The 21,938-nt window shown below is 30.1% G+C and overlaps 2 protein-coding genes across 2 annotated transcripts; one reads left to right on the forward strand and one right to left on the reverse strand.

Annotated features, from left to right (window-relative positions):
• The first annotated feature begins 1,518 nt into the window (after positions 1-1,518).
• Positions 1,519-6,779, forward strand: LOC122848800 (serine-rich adhesin for platelets). The gene is made up of 4 exons (XM_044147130.1): positions 1,519-3,312; positions 3,427-3,619; positions 3,728-3,944; positions 4,019-6,779. Exons 1-4 carry the CDS (start codon positions 2,765-2,767, stop codon positions 6,775-6,777), a joined length of 3,717 nt encoding a protein of 1,238 aa, XP_044003065.1. The 5' UTR covers positions 1,519-2,764; the 3' UTR covers positions 6,778-6,779.
• A 321-nt stretch (positions 6,780-7,100) lies between these two features.
• LOC122848895 (ATP-dependent zinc metalloprotease YME1L) lies at positions 7,101-12,748 on the reverse strand. Its single transcript, XM_044147337.1, has 5 exons — positions 12,478-12,748; positions 11,819-12,331; positions 11,498-11,729; positions 10,118-11,379; positions 7,101-9,881 (listed from the first exon to the last, which is right to left on the reverse strand). The coding sequence occupies exons 1-5, from the start codon at positions 12,502-12,504 to the stop codon at positions 9,687-9,689; spliced, it is 2,229 nt and encodes a 742-aa protein (XP_044003272.1). The 5' UTR covers positions 12,505-12,748; the 3' UTR covers positions 7,101-9,686.
• Positions 12,749-21,938: the final 9,190 nt, after the last annotated feature.

Here is a 21,938-nt window from a genome sequence, read left to right on the forward strand (position 1 = left end):
TTTGCGTACGTGCGAAGTACGATTGCACGTAAGCACTCAAAAAAAAAATAATAGGTGCTTTCTTTTGGGTGTTTTTTTTTTTTTCTCTGTTTATTCGCAGTTAAATGCGCAGTCGGCAAAAAGTCAGATTGCAACAGCGTAGGACATAAGGAGCTGGATCAGCCATGTTTTAATTCTTATTTTTTAAGAATTATTTGTTTCGACGCCACTGCTCTCTTCTCAATTTTGCATGACATACGCATGTGCATGATCATGCGCATTGAAGTGAAAAAAAATAAACACTCAAAAGAAAGCACCTAATAAAAATCAGCGTGCGCATGCGTAATCCACCATATTATTTATTGTTATTTATAATTTCATTCTGTCAAATGTCGATAAATAATTATAAACATTGCTCCAAATCTGTTCCAATATTGATATATAAATTTATTTAATAAAAATATCGAATCTTTTAAAAATACATGACATTTGTAGAAAATAATAATAAACCTTGCTACATAAAAGTATTAAATATTCATAAATACGTGTTATTTATATAAACACATATACGTCAAGATGGATAACTCTTCAACTAATAATTTTAATAACACAGGTAATTAATTTAAAAAATCAAATCAAATTACTATGCTGTAGTTAATGATCTACATATAATATTTGAATTAACAATTGGTTTTTAAAAGTCACAAGTAACATTGAATGAAATAAAATAATAATGAGATCGAATAAAATTAATAATTTATAATTTTTATATTAAAATTGTTTACAATTTTAACACCTGACATTGTTTACAATTTTTTTTAAAATAACCAAAGAACAAATTTATGCTAATTAGAGAATATAATAATAATAAGAATAACAACAAATAACAATAAATATCGAGAGTAATGAAAACATAAAACATATGTTTGCAAAATGGCTACGAAATACATAGTTCCAGACTCTCCACGGCGAGGCGCGCAAGTCGTGTAATTTACCATGTACAAAACAAGGTGTAAATTACATGTAAATTACATTGTAAATTACAATGGGTTTCATACCTACCCAACACTGATAGTAGTATTAAATATATGCGAAATCTATAGGTGCGTTCTTTCGTCAATTTTTTGTTGACGCATCATGACCGCGCATTTGCGCAAAAGCTGAAAAAGCACGTAAGTTTTTAATTGTTTGTAAGTGTGAGTAACGCACACATACATACTTTGAAACTTTTACTTGATTCCTCGACTTGTGCGCAAATGCGTGGTCATGATGCACCAACAAAAAATTGACGAAAGAACGCACCTTATATTAAAAAAATTTGACAAGCGCCATCAGTGGCAAAAAAAAGCCCTAAATTGTATATAATATGTGAATACGGGTGCAGCAGTCCAATTCACAGTTACAATTTAGGGCTTTTTTCCTCCACTGGCGGTGCTTGTGGGGCTCTTGTATGTGAAATCTATATAAAAAAAATTTTACAAGCGCCATCACCGGCAAAAAAAAGCCCTAAATTGTAAAAAATTTGCCCTGTGAATTGGACTGCAGGGAAAGTTCCGTATGGGTTATATTTAAATTATTTACATTATTTTAGTTTTTAATGTAAGATACATGTAAATTACAGGTAATGTAAATAACCCGAAAAATAGACCATTTACCCATCACTGGCTAGCACTATACAGACTTCAGTAATTACATATAAATGATATTCTTCTACATAAGCGAATGTTAATGATTACTCAGCAAATTTAAGGAAACTTCTAGGTAATCAATAACAAAATTTTGACTGAAAATGTCAATGTTATCCGCTATAGTGTATGGCTCCTAACAGTTCCTAAAATGCCATAGTTTAGTGACGCTACTGTGAAAATCGCGATTCGCGCGTGAAGCTATGGCAGAAGCAGGCAGAAGCGCGCAGAAGTGCACAAAAGTATATATTTAAAGTAGATAGACAAAAAAATAATTTAGTTTTTATTATAGTTTTTCATAAAAAAAAATATGTTTAAAAAAATTTATTTTTTTTACCAATGCTGTGATTAGTCGTTGTTTATGTTGTATTTGTATAAATTATTGTTGTGTATGAAAAACAAGCGGGACATAAGAGAGAGGGAGAGAAAGAGAAAGAGAAAGACCACAAGAGGCTCCATCGTGCGGTTAAAAAGCTCCGGGTTGTTGCTTGGGAAGTGTTGGGAAGGGAGCGTTTTGCCAGATAATCCAAAAGAGCACTAAATTTATCCCAGTTAAAATCAATGAATGAATTTAACAATAAATATTTACAAATATTTAAATGATAATATATGTGATCTGTCAATTTAATTAATACGGCCTACTTCCACTCATGTAATGAATTATTGTGTGCTAATTGAATTTTATGTTAAATTTAAAATATACGGTAAAGAGTCTAAGTGAGTCAATTGTTTCTCGGCGGTGCTCATTAAACAAAATTATATCAACTAAATGAAAAATTATTCTATTCTAAAAATTATTTCTTTTGTTTTTTTAAATAAATGAATGAAATATGTGAAGATACGATAAAAATTAAAACAATTTTTACTGACTTGATAGAAATAATGGTTTGCAAAAATAAAACAACTCGAATATTATTCCACTTAAATTTGCGTAATTTTGTCAATTTCTATCTTCATTGTTCTTCTTTTTGTTTTTAAAACTACTTGACAATCATTTGTATTCAAGATTAACCGATTAAATTATTTTTTTGTAATTTTAAAACCGAACCTGGAGGTGTTACAAGTGATAAGATTTTGTAGTAGAAGAGGTGTGGTGTACGATGAGTAAAAGTCAAAAGACTGTTGAAAATCAACACCGAGATGACATTTCTTCGTTTGAACCGCGTAAAATTAAAAGAGAAAAAAATGATCATTTGGAAATACAAGATATTAATTTAACAAATAATGATCAAGATCATCATCAACAAATTCGTCTTTGTACTAGTGGACCAAAACAATCAAATGGCTTTCATATTGGTGATATTTTACAGGATGTCATTACAGTCAAATCTCTACCAAATAGCCCTGCAGCAAAAAATGATAAAATTCGTCTTATGATTGAAGATAGTTTGAATGATGATTCTAAACACAAAGTACAAGATGTTTTTCTTCGTGTTGATCAGCTTAAAGTTGAAGAAAAATTGTTATTATATTTAAAATTACCAGCATCACTTACAAATCTTGGTGGTGTTACTGATCCGCTTCGACAACCTTTAAATCCACTTGGTAATCGCTATGAAATTCATCAAACTATTATGTGGATCAGAACACATCTTGTTGAAGATCCTGATGTGTCATTGCCAAAGCAAGAAGTATATGAGGAGTACAAGTAAATTATATATATTTTTTTTCCATCTTTTTTATTTTTTATTATTTATTGTGTCATATTTGACATACCATATAATATGAACAGTAGTATAATTTATTTCCTTTTTGTTTGTAGTCATTTTTGTACGCAAAATTCGATGAAACCATTGTCAACAGCTGATTTCGGAAAAGTTATGAAACAAGTTTATCCCAAAGTACGGCCAAGACGGCTTGGAACACGTGGAAATTCGCGTTACTGTTATGCTGGTATGCGAAAACGTCTTAATCTTAGCACACCAACTCTTCCTGAAATCACAGGAATACCAGAGGTAAACTATTTCTTTCGTTGTTTTTTTTTTTGTTGCAATATAGTTGATTTAAAAAATTATTAATGATAAGTATATGTATATTTATTTTATTTTTTTTTTTGCATTCAGGAGAATGAATTTGACGAGCCAATAACTGAAAAAATGCTTGGCGCAGCATCAATTTTGATTAGAGAATGGGCTGAGAGTGTTTTAGGTTTAAAATTTTCATCTCTTTGTGCTCTAGCACGTTATTTGGTTGAAAATTTTTATGTTGATACATTGTCTTTGTCTGCAATTTGTATACTGAGTTCAACAACTAGTGATGTCAAGCCAACAACACCAAAAAGTATGTTAATAATATAAATTTCTATTATGAAAAAAAAATTTTTTTAATTGAACTTCTATATTTTTGATAATTAGTACCAGAAACACCTCCAAGTTTATCAACAACTCCAGTTGGTGGAAAATCTGGTAAGCTTAGAGACGCACAAATACAATTACAAAAAAAATTACAACAACGGGAACATATGCAAAAGGATCAAGTGCAAAATCAACAGGGTAAAGATAAAACAGATCTTATAATTAACAGCGCAAATCATGAAAAATTAACGGGCATTGTTAAAACTAAAAAAACAAATAAAAATAATCAAGTTACAAATCAATCACCACAGACAATCATCATTCAAAATACACCAATTAAATCACAATCATTGTCAACAACACCAACAATCCGATCAAGAAAATTACATAGATCAATGAGTCAAATTTCACCTCAATTAAACTGTGATACAACGCCTTCTAATGGCTCATTATCAACAAAAAATGACGATGATAATAATATAATGAAAAAAGATGGTAAAATAACTGCTAAAAATTCACGTAAACGTGTTAGTATTGATTCAACAATAAATTCAAGTGAAATAAGTCCAGAAAAACAAGCTAAATTAAATGATTCAAATAAAAATATTGAAGTGTTGGAATTAAAAAAAAAATTATCGATGGTGCCTTCGAGTACACTTAAGTCTAAACAAGATTCAGAAAAAAATTCAGAAGATCACAAGAAAACAGATAAAATTAATGGAACAACAAATAATCAACAATTAGTCGATGAAAATCATTCTAGTAGTTTGAAAAAAGATGAAGTGAAGATATTGCGTGAAAATTCAAATATAGAAAAAAATGATAAATTCTGTACAATTGATAAAGATGCACTTGATGATTATTTGAATGGTGGTAATAATTCACAAGAACCAGAAGAAGAATTGTTACAATATTTTCAACAATCAAATTCATCAAGTTCAGATGCTGAACAAACAACTACAGCTATTGCAATGGAAGATAATCAAGCATCAAGACTCGATAAAGTATCACAATTACGTATTATTCTTCAACAGAATCTCAAAGGTACAACAGTACGTTCAACAACTGTTGAACCATCAACATTAGCATTATTAAATGCAACAGCAACAACAACGACGCCAACATCAACAGCAACAACAACGACGCCAACATCAACAGCAACTACTTCTTCTACTACTACTACTACTACTACTACTACTACTACTACTACTACAACGACAACAGCAACAACAACACTACAAACAATATTACCAAGTGAAATAATTCAAAAACATGATATAATATTACCAACAATTTTAAATAATCATGATAATGCGATAATGAATCCATCAAATTCATCAAGACGTCGTGTTAGTTTTGAAACAAGTGTTATTGATCATAGCCAGGAATTGAATTATGCTGTTAACACACTTAATGTAATACCACAAAGTCCAAATACACGTAGAAGAATATTTAATTTTACACCAATATCACCGGGTCCACATTCACCAATCAATGGTAGAGCTGCGTCAAAACCTGGATCAGAAAATGCAAGTCCATTTGTATCGCCTCGTAATACCCCAGTACCAAGATCACGAAGTAATATGGCTGGTGTTTGTAGATCAAGAACACAAAAACAATTATTGTCCAGATCAACATCATGTTCAGCACCATATACTGGTGGAGGTCGTCGTATAAATAATTTTGTTGTGCCAACAAGCTCAACAGCTCAACTATCAACCTCAAATTGTATAAATAAAAACAGCAATAGTAGTTGTACAGTTAATGTTCAAACTGATGATACAAATACAACTGGATCAAGACTTATAAACGAGGATGATAAAAAACCATTAACATGTACATCATTTTTATCAAGTGATATTGGAAATAGTGAAAAACAATTGGTTATTAATTATCCAAGTCAGGAAAATCTTCAAGAAATAAAAAACAATCATCGACGTAGTCAACCAGCTGATCAAGAAATAAGTGAATTATTTAATAGTGTCAAGACATTTGGTAATGAACAATATTGTCGTTCACAATCTGTACCACTTCATAGAATGCTTAATCCAAATTTTATGTCACCAATATCAACATCATTTCCAAGTACATACTTTGATTTATCAAGTAGTAGTTCAATTGCTCCAACACCAGTGCCAAGTGAATATAATGATTTTGGTTCAACTTATTTGCTTGATGAAGTTGATGCTAATTTTATCGGTGATGATCAACAATTTTTAATGGAAACTAAAGAAATATCTCCGGAAAATATTAATAAAATTCTTAATTTTTTGAATGAAGATGATGGTAAAAATATTAATGAAAGTTTAATTGATGATGCAGGATTAGTAATGTTAGATACGTTACCAAATTCATCTAATTTAACATTATCTGAGAATATACTTGATCCAAACACTATTTTGAATACATCAGTTAGTGATACAATTAATAAATTTATACAATCTAGATCATATCCAAATACACCTTTGCCTCCAGTGACTTCATCATTTCCACCAGCTTTTACGGAAGACAGTAATAGCTCTCGTTCATATCCATCAACTCCACTTCATACTATACAATCACAAGATATTTATCGTGAAAGCAATGAGCCAATGTTATCCAGTCCAACGCTTAATTCACTTAACTTAAGATCAGATACAGGTAATGCTGGATCAGCTGAAAGTGTTTGCAGAAATGTTTCAGATTTATTGGAACCAAATTTTTTGGCTGACTCAGGTAATGACGCTGATGATTTAAATACTTTGAGTAATTTTGATGGATTACCCGATGTTGATTCACTTGCACCGCTTTTCAATGAAGTATCTGATGCCAATCGTTAATAAAAAATTCATACTAAACATGGCCAGTTATCATAAAATAAGACAAAATTTAATTTAAAATGAAAAATTAGAAAAAAAAAAATTTATAATTAGGCTGTGGAAGATAAACAAAACTGGAAAAAAAAAACAAGTAAATTGGCAAGGAATGTGATAGTTTCTTGTCAGCGGCTGTACAAACAGCCCATTTTTTGTACGTACAACACTGCCCAATATTTCTCGTTAGTTTATATAATAATAATAATTGTTATTATCATTACTAATTTATTTTTTATTATTTGCACTAGACCTAAAAATAATTGGAAATTTGATAAATGCAATTGTCTGAACAACAATGATATGATGAATGCTTGTTTTGTCGTTTTTGTTATCGATTAATGTTTTTAAATAAACAGACCTAAAAATAATAATACAAATATAAGATGAAATTTATAATGAAGGAGAAAAAGAAGAAAAAAAAAAAAAAAAATTAGACCGACCAGAACACCACAATTTTTAATCTGGTTTATTTTGTACAAACTATTTTATAGCTCATTGAAACGAAATGTCTACTGGCAGCTCGTTAAATGCATTATTATGATATGTATTATTATTTAGCCCCTATTTATACTGGTGATAACAAAGGGAGCATAACGTTTTTTTAAATATAATTTCCATGTAAAAAATGCGAATTGCCATAATGTTTGATAATGACATTTACATTTTCTCGTGCAATTTGACAAGTCTATATATATAAAAAAAAAATGTAATCTAAATAATATGTTAACTTTATGACGTAATACAAAGTTGATTTAAACAATTTTTTCAAAGAAAAAAAAAAATTAAATGTTATTTTATCAAAACTCGTTGACAATTATAAAAAAAAAAAAATTCCCAGTTGAATTATTGCAATTTGTATATTTATTTATTTTCTTTCTTAATAAAGGAAAGAAAAAAAAGCAAAAAAAAAGAAAATATCTAAATTATTTAATAATGAGCGCAAACATTCGAACAATGTACCAAAAAAGTATTAATTTTTTTAAAGTCAAGCTTCGGACGGATGAAATTTAGTGAGATTACAAAATATTGATTAAAAAAAATTTTAATCCCATGTATGTTTTTCCATCTGAATATTCTAAATTATATCGTTCTTGTTTTATCAATAATCGTGCACGAATTGAAAAAAAAAGAAAAGAAATTTGTAAAATAAAAAAAAAACAATATATAAAAATAATTTACACGCACAAACGTACTAGCAATGTCTTATTCTATATAACCATGTTATCGGGATTCGTATCAATAGTATTATTAATAAAAACAATAATTAAAAAAAAAGTTGATAGGCTTAACAATTATATAAGAAAAAGAATTATGTATTCCGTAGATAAAAATGCAATTAACTCAACGATAGTTTCACCATTTGATTTGATTTATTATATTAATTCTTACTTTATCAAAACAGAATAAAATGAAATATTGATATGATATATGAAACACTAGGTCAAACTTTTTTTTTTCTCGAAAACCACAAAGAAATTCAACAAAACTTGATAAGAATAAATTTATATTACTACTGTTGTTAATATTTTTGTGATGTGATCAAGGATTTACAGGTTTTCTATAAAATAATATATGAAGCCGTTGCTTAAAAATAGCTACATATAATGAACCTAAAATAACAATTTTAAATAAAAGCCAATAGTAGAAAAAAAAGTGACTAGTTTACATGAAAATTTTATACTAATAAAAATTGTACGAATGTTTTTATCTATCACTGGATCCCGATAAAATTGTATACTTGTAGACTTTTATACATATTACGAAAAAAAAACAATGATTTTATCATTTATGATCATTTAACTGCTTAATATGATTTCTTTTTTGATTCTTTAAATCTTGCAAAAATTATCTTTTTAATAGAAATAAAAACTTGAAAAAAAAGGCAATAGGTTTTTCTTGTCAATTTGACTAGTTAATAAAAACTATCATTGTTTTTTTACTTTATAATAATTTAGTAAAACTGTGATATTTATTCGCTTATGTATCAGTATGTCTTGTACGCGCATGTACATAATGTGTACCTTTCCACCTTTTTCTGTATTTTTTTTCTTTGAATTTTTGTAATATAATTTCGAAATTTTCGAAAGTTGAAATCCTTGGTAGTTTTTTTATTTTATTTTTATATTGATACGAATCAAATTTTACTGGCAATATTTATATTATGACAAATCGGTTATAAGATATCATATTCAGAAGTATACCTATTACACAAATGTTTAACAAGTTTACATGTACTAGTTAAAAGAAAAAAAAAAAATTTTTATCTATAGATAGGAATTACATATATATATATATATATATATGAAATAAATACGCATGTATAATATATATATATAATTTTGTATAATTAATAATTACAATATTGATCAATGAATTAATATATATTAACATTGTATGGCCTATCCAAGAACTTTCAATTGTTTCAGTCATAATAGATAGATTGAATCATTTAAGTTTATTATTTTTTTCAAACAAATGAAGAAAAAAAAAGAAAAAAAAAAAATATCGAATCAACACTTGTATTTCTATTTACTGTACAAAACATTTTTTGTTATTTTTATTTATCTTTTCACAAACATGTCCTCACAATAATTGTTAAAATTTTTCTAAAAAAAGCAATTTGTGATGAAATGTTTACTACGAATTTATCTAGTTTAAGTCAAAACCATTACAATAATATACAATATATTGAAAAAGTAATATGATTAAGATCGCAAATAAATCATTATTTGCACACAAACTTTTTCATATCAATATAAATTTATTTATTTTATGTTGTTTATTAATTTTCGTTTGAGATGTATCTGATGTATTTTTATATTTTAATTACTTAATCAACGAACGAAAAAGAAAAATCACTTCAGTCTCGGATATTAGATGACAATCGTTGGAACATCAACAATCGGTCTTGGTTTGTCGGTAATTGTTTCGGCTGGTGATTTTTTACCAGTTAAAATTGCTTTAACATCTTCGACATCAAGTGTTTCATATTTAATAAGCGATTCAGCCAATAATTTGTGTTCCTTCGCATGAGTCTTTAAAATATTTTTAGCACGCTCATAAGATTCCTAACAAAGAGATAATAAACAAACAAATATTAAAATACATATTACAACTTATAATAAAAAATATTAAGATATTTATCGCTCAAAATTTCTTAACTTATTAGTCTACATGTTCGTTATTATTATTACTATTTTAAATCAAAGCAACAGATAGATTATTCTGGTAGATACTTGAAAAAAATAAACACTAAATCGCTGAATCAATAAATATCTTAATATTATTATTTTATCTATTTTACCTGTAATAAACGCTTGACTTCTCCATCAATGAGTTCTGTAGTATTGGGACTATAATCTGATCCACTTTCGTTGTTATTTGATTCTCTTTCTGCCCTGACACCAACTTTCTCAGACATACCATAATTTTTAACCATTGTCTCAGCAATTTCTGTTGCTCTCTGAAGATCACTGGATGCTCCAGTTGTAACTTTATCAGGTCCAAATATTAATTCTTCAGCTGCACGGCCACCCATCATTGCATCCATAGTAGCAAGTAATTGACTCTTGGTAACGTGATAAACATCTTTTTTAGGTACATAACTCGTGTGACCAAGGCTTCCAGCTCGTGGTATGACTGTAACTTTGGTTAGAGCATGACCGTCTTTACTGTAATAACCAACAAGTGCATGACCAGCCTCGTGATAGGCTGTTATTTTTGTTTCTTCTTTATCTGGCATTCGTCCTTTTAATTCTGGCCCAAGAAGAACTTTTTCACGTGCTTTTTCTAAATGCTCCATTGTCACATGATCAGCACCTTCAATTGCTGCACGTAAAGCAGCTTGATTAACCATTGTTTCAATATCAGCACCAGTGAAACCCATTGTTGATCGTGCAAGTGATTCAATATCAAGTGTTTTTGTTAATACTTTAGCTAAATATAATCCAAGAATTTCTTTTCTACCATTTAAATCAGGTTTGTGAACGTATACTTCAATATCAAAACGTCCAGGACGTCGAAGAGCAGCATCTAAATCATCACGCCGATTTGTTGCTCCTAATACAATAACGCCCTCATGATGTTGAAAACCATCCATCTCAGTAAGCAACTGATTTATTGTTTGATTTGCATATGGATGAATAACAGACGTTGTTCTTTTACCACCAACAGAATCAATTTCATCAATAAATACAACACATGGAGCTCGTTCTTTGGCTGCTTTAAATAAATCACGCACACGTCGTGCTCCCTGACCTACTAATATTTCATCAAACTCTGGACCAGCTGCATGAAAAAATGGCACTTTAGCTTCACCAGCAACAGCACGTGCTAGCAGAGTTTTTCCAGTTCCGGGAGGACCTACCAAGAGAACACCTTTTGGAAGACGGCCACCCAAAGCTGAAAACTTATCTGGATTTTTTAAAAATTCAACAACATCAGCTAACTCTTGTTTTGCTTCATTAACACCTTTAACATCATCAAAGGTTACGTTAATTTCTTCAGGGTCAACTGCAGCATGACTTCCAAGTGGTATTCTGAACATACTACCACCATTGGTACTTGCTATAAAAAACAAACAATTATTTTTATTTTTTTACTAACGCTAATAAATAACTGACTACTTTTACTTTTTTTTGAGTAAAATGATATTGTTAAAAGATTAATTTAATTAAAAAAGTACCTAAAATTGATAATAAAATAACAAATGCTACAACAGTCATTGTGAATTGTTGGATGAGTCTTAGCCATTTGAATCCACGTCCAGGTACTTTACGATCATTTCCAGCAAGATAACCTTCGGCAAATGCAACTTTCACATGCTTTTTGTCCTCAATTGATAAATTAGTATTATTTAAAATACTTCGTAAATTTTCCAAATCAGTTCGTTCAATTGTTGCTTTGGGCTTTTCATCCTACAAAAAAATCAAATAAAATTTTGTGTTAAACTAAGATTAATTGTTTTTTTTTAATAAATGAAAAAAATACTATTTAATTAATTTACAGCAAATTTTGAAAGACCAATCCAAGAACGAAATCGTCCAGCCATTGATGGATTTCTTGCAATCTCAGCTGTGACATTTCTTTGTGTTTTGAATCCACGTGCTATTATATCGTTAGCAAGTAATGTAGTCGCGTAAAAATTATTATTTGATAACCCAAAATAATTTTTTGAACCATTGAGAGAGTTTAATAATCCACGTTTATTATCATCAAATGTTGAGCCAGAAATATAGGATATCTTCCAGCCGTCATGAGCATCAATCGATCTAGGTACATGATTTATTTGTTTTGATGTTATTACGTTGATGTCATGACCGTTTAAATGTCGTGTTTCTAAAACAGTGTGAACATCTAAATTTTCAAGTGAAGCTGTGCTATTTTTAACGAAATTTTTTGAGCATATATGATTGATAGTTTTTGTTGCTGTGGCTTGATGTTGTTTCTTGACTCTTGTTGTGTACGTTGATGTTCTTGGCGTAAAAGCTGACGTTAGTTGAGTCAGATGGTACAGCACCTATTAAATACATTTTATTAGTTGTTAACTTTATACTCTAGAATTTATAATAAAGCTTTCAAAGAAAAAAAAAATCATTAATAATTTTAACTATATATGTACATTGCAACACTAATAATAATTTTTGGTTATCTTGCATCACTCACCTGGTTATGAGACTGTAGGGTAATCATTTGAACAGAATTTTTACTGTTTAGTCAAAATAAACGAAATTTTTTTTTCTCCACTGTTATATCTATTATTTATCACTCTTGACAGTTTTTTTATTTATTTACTGCACTTATTTTGTAATTTCCAACACTCAACGACCTTCAAGCAGCCTCCCTTATCGCTCTCAATCTCTTTTTCACTCTGTTTTTTTTTTTAGTTTTTTTTTTCTTCCCTGTTCTTCCCTATTAGAGATGTAAAAATACCAGTATTTTTTTTTTTGGTATCCCTATAGACAGTGTTGGGTAGGTATGAAACCCATTGTAATTTACAATGTAATTTACATGTAATTTACACCTTGTTTTGTACATGGTAAATTACACGACTTGTGCGCCTCGCCGTGGAGAGTCTGGAACTATGTACCCAGATAACCACATACTGGTATGATACCGGTATGTTTCCGGTATATAAGTGGTAGAAAAGTAGTATTATACAACCGGCATAAACAGGTATTATACCGGTATACTGTACTGTCACAGCGTACCAGTAAAATACTGGTAAAATCTCAGACTTTTTATGACAAGCTGTCTACGGAATGTTTACTGGTATGATGCCGGTATTTTACTAATATATATAGAGTAAAAATAATACTAGCAATATACTGGTGTTTTACCGGTACTTTGTTAACGATATATTCTTAATTTATAATAAATAATTTGTGATTTATCAAAAAGGAAATTCTATCAATTAAATCAATAAGAAAAAGTCCAAGGGAAAGCAGTAGCTAAGAAAAGGTGTAGCTAAGGAATTACAGTTGTAGGTGTAGGTGTAGGTTATAGGTGTAGCGAAAGAAAAGATGTAGCTAAAGAATGACAGTTGCCAAAAAAATTATGTTTTAAGCAACATTAATTTCTCAGCTGCAACTTTTCCTTAGCTACTGCTTGTCCTTGGTATATTTTATTTATTCAATTAATAAAATACATGTAGTTTCAATTTAAGTGAATAAAAATCCCCGAAAAAGAGCAGTAGCTAAGGAGAAGATGCAGCTAAGGAATTAATGATTCTTGAAACATAAGTTTTCTGGCCACCGTAATTCCTTAGCTAAATTTGTTCCTTAGCTACTGCTTTTCTTTAGACATTATTATTTTTTTTGAATACAATGACATGTATTTTATTTATTGAATAAATAAAAAATACCGAAAATACAATATGACGCTGAAGCTGGTGTCCGAGCTAGCGTCTGTATCAGGGGCGTAGAAGAACCGGTGCCACGAACTGAAACTTTTTTTGTTTTTATTCTAGACTTTGTTAGGGTTTCACGTAACAATAGGTGCTTTCTTTTGTGTATTTATTTTTTTTCCTGTTTATTTTCGCGCATGCGCGATTGAATGCGCAGTCAGCCAAAAGCCAGTTTGCAACAGCGTAGGACATTAGGGGCTGGATCAGCCATGTTTTAATTCTTATTTTTGAAAAATTATTTGTTCGACGCCACTGTTCTCTCAACAAGTTTGCATGACAGGCGCATGTGCATGATCATGCGCATGAAAGTGAAAAAAACTAAAAACACAAAAAAGCACCTCTAAAATCGATTTCCCTTAAAGTACCCTAATGAGTTTAGGCACTGTAAACCATATTCTGAGTAGTAAAAATAAGATGACGCTAAAGCTGGCCGCCACTCTGGCCGCCAAACGCTGGATAGTCAGGGACGTATAGGGGCCCCGTGCTTACAATACCGAAAATTGCTTCGTTCTCATGTTTCACTACTTAATCTATTATCTAAATCATAAACGAAGTAGATAAAACCTGGAAATACATTATTTACCCTCAGCATAGCGTTTAAAGGGGTAAAAAAAAGGTGAAGACGCGTATACCGGTAAATTAATTTTTAAACTACTTCTGAACGAAAATTGGACTGAACCATTATTTTCAAATTAGTATTGAAACAATACAAAGCTAGATAAAAAAAATCAACCCTTAACATAGCGTTTTAGGGGGCAAAAGGGGGGTAAACACGAGAAATTTTTTGAAAATAATTTTTTTAACTACTTTAAAACGAAAATTGGACCAAACGGTTATCATCTAAATCAATATTAGAACAATACAAAGCTGGAAAGAAAAAATTAACCCCCAACATAGCGGGGCCAGGGGGGGCGGAAACTTTAATTATTTTTTTTACTAACTTTAAAATAAAAATTGGGGCATGAAAATATTATCTAAATTCAAAGTCCACTAATAAAAAGCTAAAAAAAAAATTACGACCCTTAACATAGCGTTTTAGGGGGTGAAAAAGGCAAAAAACGCGGATTCTAGACAATTTAATTTTTTTTTCTATCTTAAAATCAAAATTGGGACATGAAAATATTATCTAAATTCAAAGTCGACTGATTAAAAGCTAAAAAAAAAATATCAATCCCCAACATAGCGTTTTAGGGGGTGGTAAGGGGGATTAAAACTTTAAGTATTTTTTTTACTTACTTTAAAATGAAAATTGGGGCATGAAAATATTTTCTAAATTAAAAGTCAACTAATTAAAAGATAAAAAAAATATCAACCACTAACATAACGTCTTAGGGGGTAGTAGAGGGGTTGGAACCATTAATTATTTTTTTTACTTACTTTAAAAAAAAAATTGGACCAAACAGTTATCATCTAAATTAATATGAGAACAATAGAAAGCTAGGAAAAAAAAATCAACCCCCAACATAGCGTTTTAGGGGGGGCCAGGGGGGACGGAAACTTTAATTATTTTTTTTACTAACTTTAAAATAAAAATTGGGGCATGAAAATATTATCTAAATTCAAAGTCCACTAATAAAAAGCTAAAAAAAAAATTACGACCCTTAACATAGCGTTTTAGGGGGTGAAAAGGGGTGAAAAAGCGGATTCTAGACAATTTAATTTTTTTTTCTATCTTAAACTCAAAATTAATCCATGAAAATATTATGTAAAATGATAGTCGACTAATTAAAAGCTAAAAAAAAAATATCAACCCCCAACATAGCGTTTGAGGGGGTGGTAGGGGGGATTAAAACTTTAAGTATTTTTTTTACTTACTTTAAAATGAAAATTGGGGCATGAAAATATTTTCTAAATTAGAAGTCAATTAATTAAAAGCTAAGAAAAAAACTACGACCCTTAACATGGCGTTTTAGGGGGTGAAAAGGGCTGAAAACGCGGATTCTAGACAATTTAATTTTTTTTTCTATCCTAAAATCAAAATTGGGGCATGAAAATATTTTCTAAATTAAAAGTCAACTAATAAAAAGCTAAAAAAAAAAACTACGACCCTCAACATAGCGTTTTAGGGGGTGGTAGGGGGAACTAAAACTTTAATAATTTTTTTTACTTACTTTAAAAAGAAAATTGGACCAAACGGTTATCATCTAAATTAATATTAGAACAATAGAAAGCTAGAAAAAAAAAATCAACCCCCAACATAGCGTTTTAGGGGGTGGTAAGGGGAATAAAACTTTAATTATTTTTTTTACTTACTTTGAAATGAAAATTGGGTCATGAAAATATTTTCTAAATTAAAAGTCAACTAATTAAAAGATAAAAAAAAAATATCAACCACTAACATAACGTTTCAGGGGGTAGTAGAGGGGATGGAGCCTTTTTTTACATACTTTAAAATGAAAATTGGGGCAAAAATTTATTATCTCAATTGATATGGGACTAAAAAAAAGCTCTTTATTGTCCCTATATTAACTTGGATAAATACGGCTTGGTCCAATTTTGATTTTAAAATAGAAAAAAAAAAATAAATTGTCGAAAGTCTGCGTTTTCACCCCTTTTCACCCCCTAAAACGCTATGTTATAGGTTGAAATTTTTTTTCTAGCTTTTCATTAGTCCCCTATTCATTTAGATAATAATTTTCTGCCTTAATTTTCATTTAAAAATAAAAAAAAAATAAATTGTCTGAAACCTGCGTTTTTACTCCTTTGTATCCTCTAAAACGCTATGTTAGGGGTCGAAATTTTTTTTTTAGCTTTTTATTACTTCCATATTGATTTTCATAATACTTTTTTGCCCCAATTTCTATTTTAAAGTTAGTAAAAAAATAATTAAAGTTTCCGTCCCCCCTGGCCCCCTCTAATACGCTATGTTGGGGGTTGATATTTTTTTTATTGCTTTTAAACAGTCGACTATTAATTTACATAATATTTTTATGCCCGAATTTTGATTATAAGATAGAAAAAAAAATTAAATTGTCTAGAATCCGCGTTTTCAGCCCTTTTCACCCCCTAAAACGCTATGTTAAACAATTTTCTTAGCTTTAATTAATTAACTTCTAATTTAGAAAATATTTTCATGCCCCAACATTTTAAGTAAAAAAAAAATACTTAAAGTTTTAATCTACCACCCCCTCAAACGCTATGTTGGGGGTTGATATTTTAAGCTTTAATTAGCCGACTATTATTTTACATAATATTTTCATGGATTAATTTTGAGTTTAAGATAGAAAAAAAAATTAAATTGTCTAGAATCCGCTTTTTCACCCCCTAAAACGCTATGTTAAGGGTCGTAGTTTTTTTCTTAGCTTTTAATTAATTGACTTCTGATTTAGAAAATATTTTCATGCCCCAATTTTCATTTTTAAGTAAGTAAAAAAAATACTTAAAGTTTTAATCCCCCCTACCACCCCCTCAAACGCTATGTTGGGGGTTGATATTTTTTTTTTAGCTTTTAATTAGCCGACTATCATTTTACATAATATTTTCATGGATTAATTTTGAGTTTAAGATAGAAAACGTAGAGGGATGAAATTTTTGTAGGGGGTTAAAATTACATCGATAATAATTACGGAAAAAAAATTTCGAGGTAGCTACGCGTACGCTAGCTATAATCACGCTAAAAGAACGCTATCCTTAGCGTCTATACAAGGACGGTAGTGTATACCGTTATGATACTGGTATTCTATACCGCTACAGTGTACCGGTATTTTATAGGTAAATTTCTTCTCTTTTATTTTCTGCAACATCTTGGTAATATGTACTGGTATTTCACCGGCAATATAGCTTTACTAGTTCCTAGTATATTATACCAGTATTGTACTAGTATTATACTAGTAGTAAAATCCACTGCCATTTTGTAATATTCTGTACCAGTAAGATACCGGTATACAATAGCTGATACAAATTCCTAGTGGTACGCAGTGGTTATCTGGGATACTTGAGATGTATTTTATAGTAGTTTAAATAAAAATAATACTAAATGTCGTTAAATACAAATATATAAATATTTTAAATAGCTGCAGTCCAATTCACAGGGCATTACAATTTAGAGCTTTTTTCCTCTACTGGTGGCGCTTGTAGAGCTTTTGTATGTGAAATCTATATAAAAAAAATTTGACAAGCGCCATTACCGGCAAAAAAAAGCCCTAAATTGTAAAAAATTTGCCCTGTGAATTGGACTGCTGAATAAGAATTTGGCTTAAATATAAAACCCCAAAAAAAACTCTGTGCTTAACAGATAATTAATATTTCAATAATTTGCTAAAGATAATATGAAAATATTATAAATTTTTCTACAGAACAACAAATAAATATATAATATGTAATTAACAAATATCTGATACAAAAAAATTATTATTTTTTTCTTGTGTAATACTAATATAAAATTCTTGGTTAATGCAAAGACGTATAAAATTTTTTAATTATGAGACTAGCCGAAAATGTCATTTTTAAGTTAATTAAAAAAACGATAAATTTATTCACATTTAGTTAAATAATCGTAATTATTAAATAAATTAATATGCAAAAATCATGCTTATTTTTTAACTAACTCTGCTTTTTTTGGCACACATGTTACTAAATTTTTTTGTTAATGCTATTGATTATAATATTATAATGAACTATTTTATATAAACTCATCTTATAATTATGATCGTTCGTTCATTTATTTTGTAAAGCGCCAGCAGCGGAAAAAAAAGCCCTAATGAGAACGATTTTGCCCCGTAAATACGGGTGCTGAAATATAATGTAACTTTTATACCGTGTAGTACAAGGTGCTTTCTTTTGTGTATTTATTTTTTTTCACTTTAATGCGCATGATCGTGCACATGCGTATGTCATGCAAAATTGAGAAGAGAGCAGTGGCGTCGAAACAAATAATTCTTAAAAAATAACAATTAAAACATGGCTGATCCAGCTCCTTATGTCCTACGCTGTTGCAATCTGACCTTTTGCCAACTGCGCATTTAAATGCGCATGCGTAAAAATAAACAGGAAAAAAATTAAACACCCAAAAGAAAACACCTACCTTCGTGCATTGGCTAAACATAGGAGTTCACCTTCCAGTTTTATTATATTTCAGTGCTCGATATATGTTGTTACATGTATTTTATTTGTTAAATAAATATATAAGATATCAAGGAGAAGCAGTAGATAAGAAAAGATGTAGCTCGAAAATTAATGTTGCCAAACAATTATGTTATTCATTAAATAAAGAATATACATGTAATTTTAATTTTATAAAATAAAAATGTTCAAGGAAAAGCAGTAGCTAAGGAAAAGATGTAGCTAAGAAAATAATGTTGCCAAAGAATTATGTTTTAAGAAAAGAATGTTGCTTAAAATATAATTTTTTTAGCAACTGTAATTCCTTAGCTCCATATTTTTCTTAGCTACTGCTTGTTCTTGGGATTTTTATTTATTTAATAAATAAATTACATGTATTTATTGAAGAAAAAAATAAATTGTGGCATGAAGGTTCTACTAAAAAATCATAGGAAGCGTTGGGAACGCAGTGTAAGATACCTCGATATATGAAACCAATGATGTAAGATACCAAGGTATCTTACCTACCCAACACTTGCTGCAAGATACTGACTAAAAACTAGAAACAGAAACAATGACAAAAGTGATAAAATCCCATATATTTAATACTACTATATTGCGCATAGGGTATGATTTTGTTCGGATTCATTACGGTGCAGACAATCTCTCTCTGTCGCAGTCATACTGCTCGACAAAAATCTTTTGCGCATGTCCAAATTATTATTAGGTGCTTTCTTTTGGGTGTTTATTTTTTTTCCTGTTTATTTTCGCGCATGCGCAGTTGAATGCGCAGTCGGCAAAAAGTCAGATTGCAACAGCGTAGGACATAAGGAGCTGGATCAGCCATGTTTTAATTCTTATTTTTTAAGAATTATTTGTTTCGACGCCACTGCTCTCTCCTCAATTTTGCATGACATACGCATGTGCATGATCATGCGCATTCAAGTGAAAAAAAATAAACACCCAAAAGAAAGCACCTATTCGAGTGGGAGCTCGGAAAAATTCATTGTGTATACGTGTGAACCGAACGGATTATTTGGACATGCGCAAAAAATTTTTGTCGAGGAGTATGACTGCGACAGAGAGATTGTCGGCACCGTAATAAATCCAAACAGCCCACTTATGGGGAAGCATAGGCGATGTGCAATATAGTAGTATCAAATATATGTAAAATCCTTTATGTCATATCCCAGACTTTTTAGTTTACGATAATACATACGACCTATGTAACAATAACAAACAATAACAAGCAATTACAACAAGTCATTTTTCTATTTATTGCATATATGTAATACTCCTATATTGGTAACGTCCTATCTCTACAATAAGTGGATTTCCTCCATGGGCAACGGTGCAGACTCTGTCGTCTTCCTTGTCGTGTGCCTACCAAAACGACGCGCGCATGTGACACTCGGAACGTCGGAAGCTCACTCACACTACTACATTTGATGTAAAAAATTTTGTTTGCACCAATACAAATAAATTTAACAATTGGATATAATAGTGTGAGTGAACTTCCGACGTTCTCCGCAGTCCAATTCACAGAGCAAATTTTTTACAATTTAGGGCTTTTTTTTGCCGGTAATGGCGCTTGTCAAATTTTTTTATATAGATTTCACCATGGAGGTGTATAAGGAGGGTAATCTCCTATGTTAAAGCATAGGCTGTTGGTGAAGCTCACGGAATGGAGCAAGTCAGTACCTTTTTTTGCCGATGGTGGCGCTTTTACTATGGTCACATGGTATTTTTGTTTACATTTTTGGCAATCTCATAATACATGACAATGTGACACATCAAAGTATATGATCATTAAAAAATTAAAATTACCGGTGTTTACATTCAATTTTTTTTTATTTAGTTCGAATGAATCATTATGGTCTACAGTCTGAGTTGACGCATGTATCATATGTAATGATGATTTAGTTGGTACATGAACATTACATTGCATTGGTACATATAATTCGTACTCATCTGGTACATGAACATCAGAGTCATTTTGTTCATGAACATTACATTGCATTGGTACATAAAATTCATGCTCATCTGGTACATTAACACCAGGTTTAATTGATACATAAACATAAGGATTAATTGATGCATCAACGATAGATTCATTTGGTACTTCATCATTCGCTTTTATTGCCTCGTTATCACCCTTGAATATTGTATTATCTGAAGATGAACAGACGTCTGAAGATATAGGGACAGCCATGGTTTCAATCGTTTTTACTGGGATATATCCACGTTTCTGAAGGTAATTTTGAGTAAACTGTGATATTATATCACTTGGATGAAAATGTTTTACACAAAAACTTGATACACTCAGGAATTTATTCCTTAGCTTTTGGGAATTTGATTTCCAAGCATCAAAAAGTTTAGGATCCTTAAATTGTTAAGAAAATACAAATTAGTATGAAAAATAATATATATATGTAGGTATATAAATATATATTTCATTAAAATAGTACCTTTGGTACAGAAAAAATAGAAATACCATTTTTATTTGCCTTTAATGTTTGACATTCGAAAACAATACATTTTGTACCATTTTCGTGCTAAAAAAGAACACCAGTGATAATAAAATAATTTTAAATATTAGTTATAACTGTAATTAATAATATTCGAATATTTTTAACATTATAGCTACATAAACAAAAGGATTGACATATCTATACTTATATCTTATTATAAAAAAAATAAGAACTAACTTACTTTTAAATGCAGACTTATTGATAGTTTTATCAATTTATTATATTATGATCATAGTTTAAATCGTCACATTAATTAATAACAATTAATAAATAATTATCTTTTGACTTGTCACATTATCATGAAAAAATATAAACAAAAATAACATGTGACCATAGAACTGTTGTAGCAAAAGCGTCATCACCGGCAGAAAAACGTACTGACTTGCTCCATTCTGTGAGCTTCAGTAAATTTCGAGAGATTACCCTCCTTATTCACCTCCATGAGATTTCACATACAAAAGCTCTACAAGCGCCACCAGTAGAGGAAAAAAGCCCTAAATTGTAATGCCCTGTGAATTGGACTGCCGAGTAGGTGCTTTCTTTTGGGTGTTTATTTTTTTTCCTGTTTATTTTCGCACATGCGCAGTTAAATGCGCAGTCAGCAAAAAGTCAGATTGCAACAGCGTAGGACATAAGGAGCTGGATCAGCC

This window comes from Aphidius gifuensis, linkage group LG1 (genome assembly GCF_014905175.1).
Source record: "Aphidius gifuensis isolate YNYX2018 linkage group LG1, ASM1490517v1, whole genome shotgun sequence".
NCBI classification, from domain to species: Eukaryota; Metazoa; Arthropoda; class Insecta; order Hymenoptera; family Braconidae; genus Aphidius; species Aphidius gifuensis.

What these genes read in the sequence shown, in the direction of transcription:
- LOC122848895 (XM_044147337.1), bottom strand. Translation starts at nt 12,504, where the DNA reads ATGATTACCCTACAGTCTCATAACCAG. An exon ending in TTGGTCTTTCAAAATTTGCT is followed by an intron (nt 11,730 to 11,818) that starts GTAAATTAATTA and finishes ATTTTTTTGTAG; the next exon opens with GATGAAAAGCCCAAAGCAAC. An exon ending in TATTTTATTATCAATTTTAG is followed by an intron (nt 11,380 to 11,497) that starts GTACTTTTTTAA and finishes TGTTTTTTATAG; the next exon opens with CAAGTACCAATGGTGGTAGT.
- LOC122848800 (XM_044147130.1), top strand. Translation starts at nt 2,765, where the DNA reads ATGAGTAAAAGTCAAAAGACTGTTGAAAATCAACACCGAGATGACATT. An exon ending in GAAGTATATGAGGAGTACAA is followed by an intron (nt 3,313 to 3,426) that starts GTAAATTATATA and finishes TTTTGTTTGTAG; the next exon opens with TCATTTTTGTACGCAAAATT. An exon ending in CAAGCCAACAACACCAAAAA is followed by an intron (nt 3,945 to 4,018) that starts GTATGTTAATAA and finishes TTTGATAATTAG; the next exon opens with TACCAGAAACACCTCCAAGT.